Consider the following 16,213-nt stretch of genomic DNA (forward strand, 5'->3'; position numbering starts at 1 on the left):
CAGACAAATCTATAGAGACAGAGATCAGCTTAGTGGTTGCCAGGGGCTGAAGGTACTGGAGAGCAATGTAGAGTGACTGCCAGTGGGGTACCAGGTTTCGTTCTCAGGTGATAAAAATGCTGGGGAATTAAATAGTGGTGACTGCACAACTCTGTGAATATACTGAAAACCATTGAATTGCACAGTTTAAATGGGTGAATTGTATGTGAATTATATCTCAATGAAGCTGTTTTAAAAAAATAAATGAGGTGAAACTCATAAAAAGATCCAGCTGACACTCAAGCAAGCAACATGATACGGGAAAGACTAGAGGGTTTCTGAAAAGCGAGTTCACTCGTGCTAACCTGACCTACTGGAGACTTTTGGAATGGAGAGTCCTTGAGGAATGGAGAGCCAGTTAATGTAGCTGATTTCCATGGGCCTGAGATCCATTTTAAAAGTTGATTCACCTTAGGGTTGAGCCTTTTTTAGGGGGCTGAGGTTTACAGAGTAGAGTAGAAAGATGAATATTTTTCTGGATAGGAGACATATGTTACAGGTATTGATGTTTAAGACCCTTTCTCTTTGGTACTTTTTATACAAAGTAACATCGCCAAGTTACCAAAAATATTCCACATTCCACAAGCATTCACGAAGCGCACCGTCTCCTGGGCTCCAACAAGTGCAATGCCAGTCCAGTTGGGGTCAGGCCCAGTCACTGGTGAGCTGAGCAATCTGTTAAAGTCCAGAAAGGAGATTAGACACAAATAAGCCCTCCTTTCTTACCAAGGATGGTGCGTCTGCTGCTCGGTCCACCACGCCTAAAGAGAAACCCAAACCAGCTGCTGTCGAGCCAGCTCTGACTCATGGTGACCCGTGTGTCAGAGTACGACTGTGCTCCACTGGGTTTTCAGAAGTCAGTCACCAGACCTTTCCTCTGAAGGTGCTCCTGGGTGGACCCAAACCTCCAGCCTTTCAGTTAGCAGCTGCTTGGACCACCCAGGGATGCCTCAGGAGAGCTACACTCCAATTGGAAAGCACCCTAGACAGTAAAAGGCAGGCGTGGTCAGTTTGAGTTGAGGGGACTCCAGAGGTCTCGGGCTGCCCAAGGGAGGAGAACAGACAGAGACATGGGCCCCCTTGCCATGCGGCCCGAACACCAAATGTCCTTGAAGTGTGGAAAGGCCTGTCCACAAGCTTTAACATTTTTTCCACCTAGAAACAAGCCAAGAAGTTTTAGAGTCATTCTCAGAGTAATCCAGAGTCATCTTTTCAAAAGATAATATCAGAAAACTCGAAGGAATAAAAGGATGCGCTTGCTAGAAAGGATATTTCCCAGATCCAGCCCCATCCCTTTGAGCCAACAATAGCAAAACCTCAGTATCTAAGGAGCAAGAGAGAACAGCTAGAAAAGGGTGGAGAAGTAGGCAGGAGGAGGCTATTTAAAAGACCCTAAAGTGCTGCAGCTGTTTTGGCTAATTTTTCTCATTTCAGTGATGTTCCAAACTCTTTGTCTTCTATCTGGGGCGAATTCATTTGGCTCTCCCATGAGTCATTCTGCCCACAAATAATCTCTCTTGGAGTAGCCCTTATGAAAATAGACAATTCACATTGTATTGTGTGAATTGGCAATTGTGTGTCCCTTCCCTGGGTGGGCTGTGCTGCGTCTGCTCTGCCTGCCTCCACAGGTCAGGACTTCTAAGAGGTCTGAGCGCACCCTCAGTGTCTTGGGGGGTGGTTGTGGGGGCACAGGCGGGGACATCTGGAGTCCAAAACCGAGGCAGGCACCGAAAGCTGCCGACAGCAGGCCCTGGTCAGCTGACTGCTCCATCTTAAAGGCCTCTAAATTTCACAGATGCAACCTTCTTCACAAGGGTTTTATGAGAATTACCTAGGAAAAAGTAGGCAATGTCAGAGGAAGTTATCCATAAATGAATGTTACTACCATTTCAACCTACATCTTACTAAATTGAGCTTTTTCTTTTAGATAGTATTTTTCTTACTATCTGATCAGCAGATATGACCAGCATTTTTGTTTTAAGGTTTCCCTAGAGAGATGTTGGAGCCCTGGTGGTACAGTGGTTAAGAGCTTGGCTGCTGACCAAAAGGTCGCAGTTCAAATTCACCAGCCCTCCTTGGCAACTCTATGGGGAAGTTCTACTCTGTCCTATATGTCGCTATGAGTAAGCATTGACTGTGCGGCAACTGGTTTGGTTTTTTTTTTTTTGTTTGTTTAGAGAGATGCCGTGTTCCTTTTAGATGGACTAGAGTGGATATCTGTTGGTTTTACTACCTAGCAAAATTTACTCCATTCCTTATAATTACCTTGATATTGCTCTGAGAGACCATCCAGGACCTCACTCTCATCTCGTGCATTTTTCTAGTGGAGTTGGCTCCACCCTTAGCACAGAGTTGGAGCATATAATCTAGACTTAAGATAATCAACACATCATATTTCCCTGGATGTATTGATTGGTTCAGAGATGGGCATACAACCCAGTTATAACCAACAAGCTCTGATGAAATTTTGCTAGGATTGCTGGGGTCAGGACTTAGAGATGTGACAGTGTGAGATCTGGGCTGGGGAGCCTTTTAGGGATCGTGAGTGAAGAGCCAGTTTGAGTCTGAAGACCACACATGAAAGAGAGCCTGGCTTAGCTGAGCTGAGAATTGGAGAGGACGGGCGTTATGTTATCATTTAAGCTCTGAACCAAGCTGTCTCTGGTGCCAACAGGAGGCACCATATCCCTAGTCTGCAGACAAGAGCCAACAGGCCTCTTTTGGCGTAAGTAAATCAGGGTTGAGCTTTTTCTTCCTTGTAACCACAAGTTCTAAGTCTAACAACATTTCAGTCATACCCAACATCTAGTTGAATGCCTCGCACATAGAGGAAGCTCAGTATGTGTTTACTGAATAAATTCATTCAGTTGAACAGATATTTATTAAACACCTATGATGAATAAAGTATTGTACTAGACCCTAAAGGGCTGTAGTATCCAATACGGTAGCCACTAGCCACACGTGTGGCTCCTTAAATTTTAAACTATTGAAGAATAAAATTAAATCTTCAGTCCTGAGGCACACTGCCCATGTTTCTAGGGCTCAGTAGCCACATGTGGCTAGTGGCTACCACATTGGACAGTGCAGATAGAGACTATGTCCATCAGTGCCGAGAATTCTGTAGAGTGGCACTGCTGTAGAGAACACAACCATGCATACGACTCGGACCACGCCTTTGAGAAGCTGCATGTTTATAGTTATTCATTTTGAAATTACCAAAACTAGAGAAAGATTAACATACGGAAGGCTAGCCTGACTTACTGAGAAGACTGATTTATAAAAGGCCAGCTTTATTTCCCTCAAGTACAATTATATACATCTAAATTCTAATTAAGTAGCTTAATGAAGAAATTACTGTATCGAGTCACACATCATACAGTGAAAGGTACACCTAAGTGTTCTTTCATGCAAGATGAGTTACTGGGCCTAGAAACTGAGCATACTTAGAATGCCTTGTGGATTTTTGGAGACTTTTCAGTAAATAAGTTATTGATTTTAAGTGGAACTTGACTCAAGTAGGAAAGTCCTAAAATTTCTCAGAGAACTTATTTCATCACTTTACCCAGTAAGACACCCGCCTACCACATGGTAATAATCACAGATTCTGAAGGAATATGGTGCAAAGTAATCCTTCCCTGGACATCCAAGAGCTCTTCTTCCATTCTGTCATGTTCCATGTCCACACTTCACCGTCACCCCTCTCAGAGGAAGGGTGTCTGAGCATATTCTGACCTCTGACATACCCATTTTGAAGAGGCGTGAATGCATTACCTCCATGGCTTCCTCTAAGTGCAGGTTTTCTTGATGATGAGAGAACCTGACCAAGAGGTTGTCGATGTATTGTTCCCTGTTGGCCTGAAAACCAGGATGCTGAAGACAGGATGCTTTTGGCTCTCACCAGGGCCCATCTTCAGCCCCTCAGACCTAGCCCACCTGGCCACGACTATATTTTAAGCCTCTTCGCTTTCGTTTTCTACTTAAGGCCCCCACCTTACCCAAGCTGGTCTCCTCACTGTCGCCGAACATGCCTGTCTCAAGAGTGTCTCTGCTGTTTGGCTCACACTGTGTCCCTACCCATCCCCCCCAAACCAAAACCAGTTGCTGTTGAGTTGATTCCAACTCATGGCGACCCCATGTGTGTCAGAGTAGAGCTGTGCTCCACAGGGATTTCAGTGGCTGATTTTTCAGAAGCAGATCGCCAGGCCTTTCTTCTGAGGTGCCTTGGGCTAGATTAAAACCACCTACATTTTGGTTAGCAGTTGAGTGCATTAGCCATTTGTACTGCCCAGGGACTTTTCCATCCTCCCCCCTACCTCCAGTTAATTATTTTACCTCAAAATTTAACTCGAGTATCTGACTTGTCTTATGACGTTCTTTCGCACCATCCAAGCCAGAAATTCTTTATCCCTCCTTTGAGCCTCTGTAGCATTGCCTGTGCTGTTGTTTTATAACAGCTTTACTGAGATATAATTCAATTTATATATCACACAGTCTTCCCATTTAAAATCTGCAATTCAGTGTTTTATAAAATATTCACAGAACTATGAGGCCATCACCATGATCTAAGTTTAGAATGTTTTCATCACCTCAAAAAGATATCCTGTACCCAGTAGCAGGCACACTCATTTCCCCCATTCACCCCAGCCCTAGGCAACTACTAATCTACTTTCTGTCTCTATGGATTTGCCTATGCTGAACCTTTCTTATAAATGGCATCGTACAATATGTGGCCTTTTATGTCTGGCTTCTCTCACTTAGCAAAAATGTTTTTGAGGTTCCTTCATGTGGTAGCCTGTATTAGGACTGCATTCTTTTTTATGGTTAAATAATATTCCATTTTATGGTTATACCCCATTTAATGTACCCACCAGTTAATGGATGTTTGTGTTGTTTGCAATTCGGGGCTATTATGATTAATGCTGTGATGATATCCATGTACAAGTTTTTGTGGACATATATTTTCATTTTTCTTGACTATATACCTAGGAGCAAAATTGCGGGGCCATGTGGTAACTCCATATTTTGTACTATTCTTTTGGCAACATTATTTATCCCTATATTTAAATCCCCCAATACTTAGCTTATTCCTGTTACATCTTGCCTTCCCTAGGACGTCTAAGCCCTTCAGAGAAGAAAAGAAGCCTTATTCCTTATGAGCTCCACTCCGTATCTAACACCATCTCTGTGCCTGAATAAAACACCATCACTGTTTGGACATGAAAATGGTAGTGGAGAGACGTGGAGACTTATGCTTGTGAAGTTCTCTTCCTGGTTTAGCCCTAACTTATGTCACTTTTTTTTTTTTTTTTTCGTTCGAGCTGCCTCTGTACTCTTTTTTAAAAGATGCAAAGATGTTCCATTGCTGTTGGAGGTGAACAGATCTGCAAATGCAGTAACCGGTGCACAAGCGCCCAGAGTCTGCACGTTCTGCTGGAGGTGTACTTGGAGCATAAAGAAAGATCTGCTGCCCACAGGCCTCCTTCCAGACAACAATACACAGTGTTGTTCACTGCTGGAGAAAGGCCTGCTGTGGGGTAGTAATAACATCCCTCTACAAAGCAGGGTTTCACAAGGGCTTTACTCACTTATCACCAATAATTAAAATGTTTAAAGGCACAGTAAAAACCATTAGAAGGAAAAGGCGTCTTCCTGCTTTTTCTCCCTGGATTAAGCCCAGAGAAAATAGCTTATGAGAGGAAGGAGGCTGGGTTTACAGAGTGGAGGCCCTCCTGCTGTCTGGGGTCCACCTTGAGGTGAGGTCAGAAGTATTTTCTCCCAAACTCTCCCTCGGCATTCTAGAAGTGTACTAGGCCGCACTGTTGCTAAGTAGCCCTTTCCTCAGGCAATAAATCACTGGGCATGATAAGCAACTGCTTTGAAGTGAGTGATGCAGCAACCCTGGCTTTTGATTCCCTGGAAGCAGATGGCAACTGTGGGTGATGACAGGCATAAGATAGAGAGTGTGCTTCCTAGCCTGAGATGGAAATTTCAAGTGAAAGAAAACTGGAGTCTCTTAAAACCAAAAACCCACTGCCGTTGTCCCTATAGGATAGAGTAGAACTGCCTCACAGGGTTTCCAAGGCTGTAAATCTTTACAGAAGCAGACGGTCACATCTTTCTCCCACGGAGCTGCTGGTGGGTTCTAGCTGCTGACCTTTCGGTTAGCAGCTTAACCACTGTGCCACCAGGGCGCCAGGCAATATTTCATTCTGTTGTACATAAGTTGGAGCCAACTCAATGGCAGCTATTAACAACAGCAACTATACTAGTCCAGGAATGACAAAGAGATTTCAGTTCATGTGTCCTTCTCTCTGAACATTTGTTTGTGGCTACTTGAAGGGTTGTTTTGGGAAGAATTTTGAAGCCAATTCCAGATTCAGCAGGAAAGATGGCCATGGAATGAATTAGTGGTGTCCGTCGTGATCACTTAAGGGCGTGAGGAATGGTAGCACGTGTCTCAACTATTTGCCCTAGACCTTGAGCTCCGTGAAGCCGAGGACTGTGACTTAGCACAATGCCTAGTACGTAGTGATTAACCAGTAATTATGAATCGGTTGAATGAATGATTCGATTCTCTAGTTTTGGAATTGGCCAGTGATTTTAAGTGAATGACCACATATTAAAAGCCTTAAAAGTCAATGAATTTTTGCAGCAGAAGTATTTCCCAGAGTACTTTGATTTTCATGGAACTAGTACCATGCTTTCTAAATAGCCCTCTAATTTGCTACAACAAAGTAATACATTTCAGGTTTCAAATCTTAATTGGCCACTCAAGGCAATGTCCTCACTTTCTGTTTCAGTGGTCCAGAAAGGTAGCTTGGCATTTTAGAAAGAATTTGGGCCTAGAAGCCAACCTGGGTTATACTTTCCACTCCAGGCATTGACACACTTGGTGACCTTAAGCTAGTCACTTCTCCACACTAGGCCTCAGTTCCCTCTACAGAATTACATAATTGAAATAAATAATTATGCTCTTTGATTCTCTGAAACCCAAGATAAGGGATAAAAAAGAGAATGAACTGGTTTCAACACGGTAATCTCTCTGTCTTCTGTCTGGCTGAACTTCTCCAACTTCAACTCCACTTTCTGGCCTAGAACAGTGACCCAGGCTTAAGGAGGGGGGATGACATTTTTAACCATGATCATTACAGTGAAATGCCAGCATAATAAAAGCTTTTTTGGATATCTCTGTGGAGTGTCACATGAGATTTGCCCTATATTCCTAGATGATTATGGTAAAAATGAGATTCATGGATAGGACATGCCTGTGTGTCATACATAAAAATATAATGTATCATCTCCAACACATGGTCTTGGCTGACATTCAGCACCAGGAACCTGGCAAATACATGTTTCTATATTATGTACACTCTCTCGGTTTCCAAAAAACATTTAAGATAGTTATATTCAAAACCATAGAAGTGATTAAACCTAAAAGTCTTTAAAATGAGAATAAAAATGTAAGAGCCAAGTTTTAAAATGAAGTGATTTTATTAGAAAACTTAAACTAGGGAAAGCATCCAAAGTTGAACACGAAATGTAACTCCGTGGTTCCTGGCAGCCAAAGCAAAGAGGGAAATAATGGATTACCTACTTCTTGTCCAATAACAGCCATAGTAATTGGCTTTAAGGGAAAAATACAGGCACAGTTTGTCACCCTGCCAGACCTGTTCTATTAGCCTGTATCATGGCAGTGTTGTTACTGTCGTGTGCCATGGGGTTGATTCTGACTCATAGTAACTCTGCAGGACAGACTAGAACAGCCCCATAGAGTTTCCTAGGCTGTAATCTTTATGGGAGCAGATCACCAGCTGTTTTCTTCCATGGAGTGGCTGGTGGGTTTGAACCGCCGACCTTTCAGTTAGCAGCTGATGCTTATGGAGTGCTTAGGTGTCAAAGCACTTTATGTATATAAATATATCAACTTTTTGTTAATTATATATTTATCAATATTATTAACATTTTATATTATATATTCTGTTAATATAGAAATTCCTCATAACAGTCCTGTGAGTAAGGGAAACTGTTCTGGAGTCTATTATCTTAACCACTGTACCACACTGCCTCTCACATGTCTGAAATCACACGGATTTAACACACTGCCAGTCACACAGGTCAGTTTCCCAGTTCTGAGCCATCTCAAGACGAATGTCTTATTTTAAGCAACAGTAACCAGTTAAAAAAATAGCAAGCACAATGCTACGTAACTGGGTGGGTCCATCATTTGCTCACTGAGTTAAGTGGTTCTTTTCACATTCCTTTAGGGTGGCACCTTGAATTTTTTTTTTCTTTGTATTTTACATGAAAGTTTACAGTGCAAATTAGCTTCTCATTCAAAATTCATACATAAATTATTTTGTGACATTGGTTGTAATCCCTGAAGTATGTCAGCAATCTCCCCCTTCCGCTTTACACGTCAGGCTCCCCATGTCCATTCATCCAGGTTTCCTGTCCCTTCCTGCTTTCTCGTCTTTGATTTTGGGCAGGTGTTGCCCGTTTGGTCTCATATACTTGATCTAAATAAGCAGCACATTCCTCATGTGTGTTCCCTTTTGTTTTATAGAACTGTCTAATCTTTGGCTGAAAGGTGGACTTCAGGAGTGGCTTCAGTTCTGAGTTAGAAGAGTATCTGAGGGCCATAGTCTCAGGGGTTCCTTCAATCTCAGTCAGACTATAAGTCTGGTCTTTTTTTCATGAATTTGAATTTTGTTCTACATTTTTCTCCCGCTCTGTCCAGAACTATCTATTGTGATCCCTGTCAGAGCTGTCAGTGGTGGAACCCAGGTACCATCTAATTCTTCTGCGCTCAGGCTGCTGGAAGCTGAGGTACATGTGGTCCATTAGTCCTTTGGACTTATATTTTTCTTGCATCTTTGATTTTCTTTGTTCTCCTTTGCTCTGATTGTGATGGGATCAATAGATGTAGTTTAGACGGCTGCTAGCAACCTTTTAAGACCTCAGGCACTATTCACCAAGTAAGATGTAGATCATTTTCTTTATGAACTATGTTATGCCAGTTGACCTAGAAGTCCCCCGAAACCATGGTCCTCAGCCCCTCAAGGTATTTGGACATGTCTAGGAAGCTTCTTTGGCTTTGCCCTGATCAAATTGTGCTCACTTCTCCTGTATTGTGTGTTGTCTTTCCTTTCACCAAAGTTAACACTTATCTATTACCTAGTTAGTGGTTTCCCCTCCCCATCCCCCCTCCCTTGTAGCCATCAAAGATTGTTTTTCCTGTGTGTTTTCTTATAAACCCTTTTCTTGGGTTTTTATAATAGTGGTCCCATACAGTATTTGTCCTTTTGTGACTCACATATTTCACTTAATGCCTTCCAGACTCATCCATGTTGTGAGATGTTTCGTAGATCCATTGTTGTTTTTTATCATTGCGTAGTATTCCATTATGTGTATGTGCCATAATTTGTTTATCCATTCATCCATTGATAGGCACTTAGGTTGTTTCCATCTTTTTGCTATTGTGAATAATGCTGCAATAAACATAAGTATGCGTATATCTTATTTCTCTAGGATATAGTCCTATGAGTGGGATTTCTGGATCGTATGGTATTTCTAGTTCTAGCTTTTTAAGGAGGCACCATACTGTTTTCAAAAGTGGTTGTACCATTTTACATTCCCACCAGCAGTGCATAAGAGTTCCATCTCCCCACAACGTCTCCAACATTTGTTATTTTCTGGTTTTCTTGGTTAGTGCAAGTAATGTCAGGGTGAGATGGCATCTCATTGTACTCTGTCCTCTATGGTAGCTTTGAGTCAGAATCAACTTTAGGGCAGTGAGTCGAGTTTAATGGCTAATGATCATGAGCTTTCATCCTGTGTCTGTTACCTGCCTGAAGGTCTTCTTTGGTGAAGTGTCTGTTCATGTCCTTTGCCCAGTTAACTGGATTATCTGTTTTTTTGTTATTGAAGTTGTCTTAGTCACCTAGTGCTGCTATAACAGAAATACCACAAGTGGATGGCTTTAACAAAGAGAAATTTATTTCTTCACAATAAAGTAGGCTAAAAGTCCAAATTCAGGGTGTCAGTTTCAGGGGAAGGCCTTCTCTCTCTGTCGGCCTTCTCATCAGTCTTCCTCTGGACTAGGAGCTTCTTTGCTCAGGAACCCCAAGTCCAAAGGACACACTCTGCTACTGGCACTGCTTTCTTGGTGGTATGAGGTCCCCCTGTCTCTCTGCTCACTTCTCTCTTCTATATCTCAAGAGAATGCCTCAAGAGGCAATCCAATCTTGTAGGTTGAGTCCTGCCTCCCTAACACAACTGCCATCCATCCTCCCGCATTAACAGAAATACCACAAGTGAGTGGCTTTAACAAAGAAAAATTTATTTCTTCACAGTAAAATAGGCTAAAAGTCCAAATTCAGGGTGTCAGCTCCAGAAGAAGGCTTTCTCTCGCTGTTGGCTTTCTCATCAGTCTTCCCCCTAAGAACTTCTTTGTGCAGAAACCCTGGGTCCAAAAGATGTGCCGTGCTCCTTGCACTGCGTTCTTGGTGGTATGAGGTCCCCCTGTCTCTCTGCTCACTTCTCTCTTTTATATCTCAAAAGATTGCCTGAAGACACAATCCAGCCTTGTAAATTGAGTCCTGCCTCACTAACATCATGGAGGTAAGATTTACAACACACAGGAAAATCACACAATACCAGGAATCATGGCTCAACCCAATTAATGCGTACATTTTGGGGGGGGGGGGGCGGGACATAAGTCAATCCATGATAGAAGTTTTGAAGTATTCTGTAGATTTTAGAGATTAGACCCTTGGAGGATATGTCATAGAAAACAATTTTTTCCCAGTATGTAGGTTCTCTTTTTACTCTTTGGTGAAGTCTTTTGATGAGCATGTTTAATTTTTAAGGGCTTCCAGTTATCTAGTTTATCTTTTGGTGTTTGCACATTGTTAGTTATGGTTTGTGTTGAATTTATGCTGTGTATTTGGGCTCCTAGCATTGTCCCTATTTTTTCTTCCATGATCTTTATTATTTTAGGTTTTATATTTAGATGCTTGTTCCATTTTGAGTTAGTTTTTGTGTATGCTGTGAGGTGTGGGTCCTGTTTCATTTTTTTACAGATGGAAATCTAGCTTTGCCAGCACTATTTGTTAAAAAGACTAATAGATAATAGATAAGTGGTAACTTTGGTGAAAGGTAAGACAGTACACAGTACTGGGGAAGCCAGCACAACTTGTCCAAGGCAAGGTCATGGAAGCTCTGTAGACACATCTGAATTCCCTGAGGGACCAAATTACTGGGCTGAGGGCTGTGGGGACCATGGTCTCAGGGAACATCTAGCTCAATTGACATAATATAGATTGTAAAGAAGATGTTCTACATTCTACTTTGGTGAGTAGTATCTGGAGTCTTAAAAGCTTGGGAGTGGCCATCTAAGATACTCCACTGGTTTCACCCCTTCGGGAACAAGGGAGAATGAAGAAAACTAAAGATACAAGGGAAAGATTAGTCCTTTGAACCACAACTACTAAAGCCTCCACCAGACTGGGTCCAGTACAACTAGATGGTGCCTGGCTACCACTGACTGCTCTGACAGGGATCAGAATAGAGGGTCCTGGACAGAGCTGGAGAAAAATGTAGAACAAAATTCTAACTCACAAAAAAAGACCAGACTTACTGGCCTGACAGGGACTGGGGAAACTCCAAGAATACGGCCCCCGCACACTGTTTTAGCTCAGTAATGAAGTCATCCCTGGGGTTCAACCTTCATCCAAAGATTAGACAGGTCCATAAAACAAAATGAGACTAAAGGGGCACACCAGCCCAGGGACAAGGACTAGAAGACAGGAGGAGACAGGAAAGTTGGTAATAGGAAACCCGGGGTCGAGAGTGGAGAATGTTGACAAGTTGTGAGGTTGGTAGCCAGTGTCACGAAACATGTGTACTAATTGTCTAATGAGAAGCTAATTTGTTCCGTAAACCTTCTACAGTACAATGAAAAAAAAAAAAAAAAAAAGACTTTTTCCCATTTAACAGACTTTGGTTTTTTGTTAAAGATCAGCTGACCATAGGTGGATGGATTTATGTTTGGGTTCTCAATTCTGTTCCATCGGTCTTTGTGTCTGTTGTTGTACCAGTACCAGGCTGTTTTGACTACCGTGGCTGTATAGTAGGTTCTGAGATCAAGTAATATGAGGCTTCCTGCTTTGTTCTTCTTAGATAATGCTTTGCTTATCTGGGACTGCTTTCCTTTCCATGTAAAGTTGGTGATTAGTTTTTCCACCTTATTAAAGAATGCTATTGGTATTTGGATTGGGATTGCATTATGTCTGTAGATTGCTTTGGGTTGAATTGACATTTTCGTAATGTTGAGTCTTCCTATCCATGAGCATCGTATGTTTTCCCATTTATGTAAGTCTCTCTTGGTTTCTTGCAATGGTATTTTGTAGTTTTCTTTGTATAGATTTTTTACATCCCTGGTTAATTTTATTCCTAATTATTTTATCTTTTTAGGTGCTATTATAAATGGTATTGTTTTCCTGATTTCCTTTTCAAATTGACGCCTTGAATTTTAAAGGAGCAATACAGGCTCTATTTCAGCATTCTTTTGTGTATTTCATTGTTGGTGTGAAGCACATCATACATCAGCCATGTGTCCTCTTGACCTCAGGTGTCTTTAGTATACATCAGGGATGCCAAATCAGTGTCTCTTATGTACCAGGTCACTCATTGGTGGTGGCTGCCTGGAACACTGTGCTGAGAGTGTTCTAAGGCCAAGTGCAGATTGAAGGAGGGAGAACCTTAAGGGCTGAGTAGTAACGTCTGTCATAGGCAGGGAGAGCGGCAGCACAAGTGTCCTGTCCTTTGCACCCACAGTCTAGTTTAAGATCAGGGGTTCCCTCTAAGTTGCATGGGTTCCAAGATTACTTTCCCTTCAGGAACACACTCAAGAGGAGAATAGGATATAGTAATTCACAGCATTCATTCATTCATTCAACAAAAAATTTGTTAACTTCCTGCTTTGTACACGACACAAGATGAACAAGTCAAAGTCCCTGCCCCCCTCCCCCACCCACATCAACCCTAGTCCAGCTAAAGACAGGTAAATTTTCACAAATAATTTCCATACAGTGAGATAAAAATTATTCTCAGAAAGTGCTGTAACAGCACAGTGGAGCAGATAGGTCAGGCTGTACAGAGAAGGGACAAATTAGCTCAAAACCCTAATTCGACCCTTTAGCAAGTGTGTTTTAAGAGATACCTGGCACAACCAAGAGTCCCCAATTTTTTTTTTCAACAGTCCTATCCAGAATACATAGATGCAGTTACCGTACCCAAAAAGAGGGGATAAAACTAACCTATCAGAGTGGGCCAATATTTTAGATAGTTTGTGGTGAGACCTTTGGGGGAAGATTTAGGCTGGGGCAGGGTTTGTTGAAGCCAGGGATCCAGGGAATAGGTACCAGACAAGCGGAATGGGATGTTGGAAGGGAAAACCAGAAGCCCAAGGACAGACCAAGATGCCATTGTGTCAAGGCCAGTCCTGCGCCCATGAGGAAATTTGCTCTCTTCAGGATGATGAAAACTAAAGGGAACAGCGACAGCGTCAGAAATGGCATCACTGAGGCTGAGAAACTCAAAATAAGATTTTATTTTTGGAATTGGCCTTTGTGTTCAGAGAGAGAGCTTTGGCGTAATCCTGCTTAGAATTTCCACAGCACCTTTATTTCCTTCAAGAGAAGCCCAAAAGCTTTCACTTTTCCCATCTCATTGCCTTGTGATGACAGGCATCCATAGTCCCCTTTTGTAGTTGAGGCAATGGAGTTAGTAGTCTGAGCTCACACGGTGCATTGCACAAAGGCTTGTGAGCAAGTGCTTAATAGGTCTCACACCACAGTTGGGCTTAAATTTAATGCTTAGAATGAGGAGAATTCTCAGGCAGTTTGAAGAAAACGTTAAAGCTTTATACGGTATTTAGTCACCAAGAAATGCAATGTTGAAACCTAAAGGACACTTTAGAAATCACCTTATCCAGTGTTTTCATTTTAAAGATGTGGAATCTGAGTCCAACGGGGCAACTCCAGGTAACTCCAGGAGTTCAGCTGTTTACACTTGCTCAGCCCTTGACATTTCTGTTTCTAACTGGAGGCCACTGCCTTCAACAGCTCAGTTAATGAGCCTCTGCTTGTCCTTCTAGGGCTCCAGGACTCCTGCTGTTGTCCTAGAAGGTTCCTTTGCCTTCAGTCTGCATCTAAAGAGCCTTGCCTTCACCATTATTGAAGGGTCATCCCTGGAGGGCCTTGGAGGGACCTGTGAGTTGGGGAATCTGGCTCCTCCCTGATAGTTCCACCAGGGTCCCACCATCTCCTTAAGAGCTTTTAACTTTAGGTTTCCTGCTGACCAAAACAGAGAGGCCTCCCTTAAAGGTGAACAGACCAGCGCTGCTGGTCCCTACCTGCTTTCAGATGGGCCAGCATGAATGGAAACATTTCTCGCCCCTTATGGACAATTGCTCTCCAATAATTTGATGTTTTTGTAAGTCTCCTAATCTGCCAGTCTTGTTAAACCAATTGTTTCATTACCTTGTGTCTTAGGCTGGATTCTCTAGAGAAGCAAAACCAGTGAAGTGTATAAATGTATACAGAGACAGAGATTTATATTAAACAGCTCACACATTTGTAGAGGCTGGAATGTCCCAAGTCTGTGGATCAGGATGGAGGTTTCTCCTGATTCACATAGCTGCAGGGGCTGGCGAACCCAAGATTGGCAGGTCGGAAAACAGGGCTCTTGCTCACAGGCTGTGAAGGTCAATGAATCCCAAGAACAGCAGGTAAACTGCTAGCTCAACTCCAAGAACCAGAGGTCTGATGAACAAGAGGCAGCTGCAGGATCCAGAATCAGCCAAAAGCCCTGGCAAGGCAAGCAGAAAGGAAGTGGGTGGCAGAGGGTGGAGAGATGAAGGCTGAAGGAGCGGTAAGCCATCACAGGCTCACCCCTGCCAGTACCACGCAGCAGATTCCATAATGGGGGTGATCACATATCAGATTTCAACAGGGAAGTGATCACAACATTACACAACTGCCAAAACACTGAGAATCATGGCCTAGCCAAGTTGATACACAGTCTTAACCATCACACCTTGTAAGAGGAATTAGTCATATCACTAAATGGGATATGGTCTCCCACCCACTCATTTCAACCTTTTCTACATTTAGAGTTGGTCACTTTCAACTCTACATTTCTGGTACTGTTTTTTAAATTATTGAGGACTCTTTAGATTTCAAGTGACATGTTATAGATTGAATTGTGACCCCCCCCCAAAATATGTGTCAACTTGACTAGGCCGTGGTTCCCAGTATTGTGTGGTTGTCCTCCATTTTTTGATCTAAGTATCATAAAAAAAAAAAAAAAAATTTTTTTTTTTTAATAGGTGTGGTAAATTCTAACCTCTATTTGGTTTTCGGTATGACGTCAATGAGGCAGGATATATTCTGTAAGATTAGGTTGTATCTTGAGTCAGTCTCTTTTGAGACACAAAAGAGAGAAGCAAAAAGAGAGAGGAACTTCCTACATCGAAGAAAGAGGAGCTGAGAGCAGAGGACATCCTTTGGACCAGTGTCCCTGCACTGAGAAACTCCTAGACCCAAGGGAAGATTGATGACAAGGACCTTCCCTCAGAGCTGACAGAGAGAGAATGCCTTCTCCTGGAGCTGGCACCCTGAATTCAGACTTCTAGCCTCCTAGACTGTGAAAGAATAAATTTCTGTTTGTTAAAGCCATCCATTTGTGGTATTTCTCTTATAGAAGCACTAAATAACTAAGGCATGACGTAAAACCAACTTGAATTCATAGACAAATGAGGATACTGGTGCATTGAACATAACTGAAAGAAAGCTGGATTGAGCCAACTTTAGGAAAAGCTGCTTTTCTGGAATAACAGGATTCTTCCATGAGGCAGGAGACATGGCTGCTGGCAGCTCCATAGCCTCCTAATTCTCAGCTTCTGTGGCCAGAGATGGACTGGTCCACATCCCCTGCAGCCCTGGATTCCAAATCAGGTGCCCAGCTTGGGTCTGTTGCTCATTTCTGGACAGTCAACTTTGGCTAGAGAGGCAGGGTCTATAAAGGAACATGGTTTCAGTGGGGGGAGAAGCAATTCCCAGGAGAAGGTGTTTGCTATTCCCGGAGGACGGGTGTGTGTGCTGGGCAAACA

The 16,213-nt window shown here is 42.6% G+C and overlaps 1 protein-coding gene across 4 annotated transcripts in view; it reads left to right on the top strand.

The window, feature by feature from the left end:
- Positions 1 to 16,213, top strand: part of ATG7 (autophagy related 7) — a 298,659-nt gene that overhangs the window by 175,803 nt on the left and 106,643 nt on the right. Inside the window, exon 19 of one of the 4 annotated variants that reach the window (XM_049861842.1) lies at positions 5,150 to 7,933. The exons of the other annotated variants lie outside the window; for them this stretch is intronic. Within the exon in view, the coding sequence (XP_049717799.1) occupies positions 5,150 to 5,158 (9 nt within the window). The 3' untranslated portion in view covers positions 5,159 to 7,933. Of the gene's footprint in view, positions 1 to 5,149; positions 7,934 to 16,213 lie in introns of those variants that run through there. 4 annotated transcript variants of the gene reach the window in all.

The sequence above is a fragment of the Elephas maximus genome, chromosome 20 (genome assembly GCF_024166365.1).
Source record: "Elephas maximus indicus isolate mEleMax1 chromosome 20, mEleMax1 primary haplotype, whole genome shotgun sequence".
In the NCBI taxonomy this organism is placed as follows: Eukaryota; Metazoa; Chordata; class Mammalia; order Proboscidea; family Elephantidae; genus Elephas; species Elephas maximus.